Raw genomic sequence first — 4886 nt, forward strand, 5'->3', positions numbered from 1 at the left:
GGGGCGGGGAGAGGATGAAGCCCCTGTGCCGGCCTCTTGGCCTCTTTTCTGGGACGGTGGGCGGCAGCTACCAGTCCCCTCCTGCCGGGCGGTGCTGGAGCCTGGCCCTCCATCCTATGTGCTGGTTCGCGGCCTCAAAGCCCCTCCGAAGGCCGAGGCGGTTCCTTCCCCACAGGACCCTGGTCTGTGTTCGTGGCCAGCAATGCGGAGACCCAGCCCCTGGGTGTAAACGCCCCTGTGCTGGCCCTCTCTGTGGCTTCTCACGGCCCCACTAGACAGATGGGCCCATTTTACGGGAGAGGCTGTGGAACGGGTGGCTTGGGGTGTGCCAGGGGCCCCACAACCTGCCCTGGGGGGCATCCCGCTGTGCTGGGCTGGGGCTGGGGCGCAGGCTGGGACTGGTGTTTGCTCCACATGCCCCCAACACCTGCTCCAGGGGCTCTAACTTTTCTTGGACTAGTTTAGGGGGTCACGTGCTCAGTTCTCCTGTGTGCCCACTGCCGCCCCCCATGCTGCCACTCGTTCTACCCCCGCCCAGTGGTCCCTGGGTGACTGGCCTAGGTGGCATTGGTGTCTTTGGCCCTGTCTGTGCTGTTCTGTGGGCTTGGAGACAGCTGGCCTGGGTGACCATGCTCTGCCCTGAGAGTCCCCTGGGCCTTTGGCAGCAGGTCCTCCAGCATCCCTGACCTTGAGCTTCCCCCAAACCCTCACTTTAAACTGGTGCGGAGCCCTCACTGGTGGCCTCTCCGAGCTGTCGGCCCAGACAGATGGCCTCGCTGGGCTGTGACCTTGGGTGCCGTGGTTCCCTGCCATGGTCGGTCTGCAGGAAGCCCCCTTCCCGGCCGCTGGTCCAGTGCTGGCCCTATAGACGCCTGTGGCACCCTTCCTGGGTCCGGCGGGACATCCCAGCACAGAGTGGCCTTAGGCACGACAGCCAGGTGTGCCCGCTGTGCTGTGGGTCCTTTTGGGGAGCCCAGCGAGCACGGAACCCCAGGTGGAGCCACAGGTGCTGGGAACTCAGACAGGGACGTGACCCAGCGCATGGTAGTCCCAGAGAGCCGGGGGCGTGGGTGGGTGAGCCACAGCCTGGCATCCTGTGACGGGGGTGCTCGGTCCAGTCCATGGTCCAGCTGGTCAGTGGCTGCTGGCTGCTCCCCTGGTGCCCAACCCTGGGTGTCCTACTGGGAGATGAAGTAATAAATGCGGAGAGATGATGGGTGACGTGGGGGCCGGGCAGGGAGGCGCAGGTGCTCAGAGCAGACTGGTGGAAGGGCTGGCTCTGGGGACATGGGCAAGGGGACAGTCCAGAGTGTACGAGACATGCGTCATACTCAAAAGTCTGACACCATGATTGGAATCAGAAGGAAGAAATACAGAAAACGGATAGAAGCAACAGTCAAAGAAATAATGGCCAAGGATTTTCTAAAGCTGAAGAAAATCTCTGCCCACAGATTGAGGCGGAAGGAAACTCGAGGCTAGCGGAACAGAAAACAAACTTGGTCATGTGTGTCCAAGTGAAATTGCCGGAAACAGACAAAAACCTTCACGCAGCCAGAGAAGCAGGGCAGGCCGGTTCGAAAGGGACGGGAGGTTGGCAGCCGCCTTCTCGACAACAGACAAACGCCGTGGAAGCCAGAAGGCGGCGAAGTGACGTGTATTTAAAGAGCCGAAAGGCGAGAGCCGCCGACCAGAGTGTCATACGCGGCAGAGACGTCCTTCCAGAATGAAGGCGACGTCACGAATTACTCAGAAACGCGGAGCTGGAGGAACTTGTCATAGCAACCCGCACGCACAGGTGAACTGATCGGAGTCCTCTGGGCAAAGGAACTAAGGCGGGTGGACACGCGGGAGTCCGGGGACCCGACGTGCAGACGGACGGCGGGAGACGTTCCATGTCACTCATCACAAAACCAGTTTCAGAAATATCCTCCGTAAGCGTGTCCGTAAATGTCAGCCGCTCAGGCACGCATCTGAAGCCGTCCGAGACCGCGCCGAATGTTGCCAGATGTTATCGACATAGAGGCTTGAAGACCTGAGTCAATAGCCAGCCGCTGCACCCTCAGGGTGGAAAACAGCTCTGAGATGATCCTGGCCTTTCTCAAACGAATCTGTGAATCCAGCGCAGTCCTTCCTTCCTTCCTTCCTTCCTTCCTTCCTTCCTTTTTCTTTCTTTTTTGGCAGAAATTGACAAATGAATTCTAGAATTCATGTAGAAGTGCCAGGGGCCTAGAACAGCCAAGAAGAAGGAGGTTGCTGAAGAGGAAGAACAAAGTGGGCTGTCGCTCCTCCGTCCTAGCGCTGGTGGGCTTCCAGTGGCTTCCGCGGGTAACGCCGGTGTGACTGGGCTGGCGGACACATGTGCATGTCACGAACACGAACAATGCCAGGGCCCGCCTCTTGCGAAGCCGCAGAAATGCCGATGCAGGCGTCGTGCAAGGGCGGGCTTATGACCTCTCAGCAGAAGGGTCTAGAAACAGATCAGCACACACACGCTTCCCTGACTTAGGACAAAGGCGACATCGTGGGATGGTGGGAATGCTCGTTTTTTTTGTTTGTTTCTGTTTTCTTTTCCTGATAAATGAGCTGAGTCAATAAAAACCATATGAGAAAAACGTGTCTGGATTCGTACCACGATCACACAGAAGAGTTAGTTCCATTCGAGTCGCAGGTACAAATGGGAAAAGTAAAACGGTAAAGGCTTCAGGGGACAAAGTCAGCAGCTTGGGGGAGGCGAACTTTCTTCAACAGGACACCGAAAACTAACCGTGGGGAGAAAAATACAATAGACGGCACTTCGTTGAAAGGTAAAGCTTCGGTTCATCCGAAGACACCGTCAGGAGAGTGGAAAGGCAAGCCACGGAGTTGGACAACGTATCCCACGAAGAACTGAAATCCAGACTATGCGAAGGACTCCTCTCGATAAGAAAAAGACAGACAACCTGATTAAAAACAGGCTCGGCTCAGGGAGGGTTCTATGGGCCGATTAACGTACGGACGGCGCACAAGTTCACGGGTCCTCAGGCCGAAGCCGTTTGAAACGGCAGGACATACATCACACACGCCCCAGAAGGCACACGATGAAAATGCCTCGTGTTCCGAGGGTGGGGGGGCAGGCTGCCGCCAGGCTGGGGGCGGCTGCCAGTGCTCCACGTTTGTCACCAGCACTCAGTGGCGCACATGGTCTCCCGGAGGCCGGGGTGGCCGCTGGGACCGTCACACGCTTGTGTCTTGCCCCCTGCAGGGATTTGCTGCAGACCTTGACGGACGAGGAGCTGCGCACGCTGGAACGTAGCCTCTGCGTCTCCCAGGACGCGGAGTTCCCCATCCGGGCCGATGCGCAGGTGCCCCCCGCCCTGGCGCCCGCCTTCCCCCCGCCCCTGCCCCCCGAGGAGCTGCTGTCGGCCAAGGCCAAACTCCCGGAGGCGGAGCTGGCCTGCTCCATGCAGTACGACGACCAGGAGCTGGAGCAGCTCAACCGCATGGTCCACAGGGCCGGGGCCGAAATGTCATCCCTGCTGTCACCGCCCAGCGCCTGCCAGTCCCCCGCCCGCGGGCCCGGCCCTGAGGGCAGCCCCGGAGGCCAGGCGGCCCCGGGCGGCGGGCAGCCACAGCCCAGCAGTGACGAGGAGGAGGGCAGGGTGTTCTTCATGGACGACGTGGAGGCAGCGGCCGAGGCCCCGGGCAGCCCGTCCGGGTGGACGGCCAGGGCCAGTGACGACCCCCTGGGCAGAGCACAGGGCGGGGAGGATGGGGACCTGATCAACAACAATAACATCCAGGACGACAAAATGCCGCCCACCGGCCCCAACGCTTGCAGCTGCCTGGACGGCTGGGAGGGGACCGTGGACGCCGCCGAGATGGCCGAGGCGATCGCACAGCGGACAGGGGGCATGAAGCTCTCGGCCACGGTCATCTTCAACCCCAAGCCGCCCACTTCCCTGGACGCCGCCGGCCCGGAAGCCCCCGGAAGCAGCCCTCCGTCGGAGCCCAGGGCCGAGGGCCCGGAGCGGGGCCCCCGCGAACCCGGCTCCACGGCCACCAACTGCCTCCTTAACTCCTGCGTGTGCTGCGGGGGCTGTGGGGGCGGCAGGGAGGACGCGGCCGAGAGTCTGCCCGACAAAGGCCGCCCCGGGGGCGTCATCCGCGCCTGTCACGTGGGCTCTGCCAAGGCCGGCACCAAGGGCGGGCCCGTGAGGCCGGAGGAGGCCCGGCCGGCCCTGGAGCTGCCCGGGGGCGCCCACGGCCCCCCCGCCCTCAGAAGGCGGCCCCGACAGGCAGGAGCCCAACGCCCCCACTTCCAGCAAGTGCCTCGACACCTCAGGGCCTCCAGCGGACTCGGCAGACCAGCCGCACGGAGGGGGTGCAGGCCCAAGGCAACAGGAGTCCAAGGGCGGACAGCAGGACAGCGGGCAGCACCCCGAGGCTGGGGAGGACAGCAGGCGGCCCTCGGGCCCCAGGTAAGGGCCTCTGTGGCCACGGGGTCCGTCCTCTCTGCGGCGTCGGGCGCGTGACGTTGGCTGTGTTCCCCACGGGCCCCTCAGGCGTGGTGTGTGTGTGGTGGGCGGGGACGGGGGTGCGGCTGGGGAACTAGCTGCAGAGGAATGTTCCCGGTGGTCTCCTGGAGTGGTGGGCACCTTTCACGTGACAAGGTGACACGGGCACAGTACCAGGCCCTCAGGCCACCCCCGTTTGCCGCGGCGGCCCAGCCCGGTGCAGGGTGGTTGGTCTGTGGGTGAACAGTGCTGAGTGGGCACCTCCATGTCTCCTCCCTCCTCGCTGTGGCCTGGGCCTGGCACCTACACCTCCGACGTGGCCGCTTGGCTCGAACGGGGCTGCAGGTCGCTGCCCAGACCCTCAGCAGTGTGCGTGGCCCCCTGGACAGCTGG

General features: G+C 62.8%; 1 protein-coding gene across 1 annotated transcript in view; it reads left to right on the plus strand.

The window, feature by feature from the left end:
• The window catches only part of ZFYVE28 (zinc finger FYVE-type containing 28), a 14416-nt gene extending 9890 nt beyond the window's left edge, over positions 1-4526 (plus strand). The window contains 2 exon segments of the mRNA XM_025051793.1: positions 3242-4217; positions 4219-4526. Coding sequence (XP_024907561.1) covers positions 3242-4217; positions 4219-4461 — 1219 coding nt within the window. The 3' untranslated portion in view covers positions 4462-4526.
• The last annotated feature ends 360 nt before the right edge of the window (positions 4527-4886 follow it).

Source organism: Pteropus alecto, unplaced genomic scaffold (assembly GCF_000325575.1).
Source record: "Pteropus alecto unplaced genomic scaffold, ASM32557v1 scaffold5, whole genome shotgun sequence".
In the NCBI taxonomy this organism is placed as follows: Eukaryota; Metazoa; Chordata; class Mammalia; order Chiroptera; family Pteropodidae; genus Pteropus; species Pteropus alecto.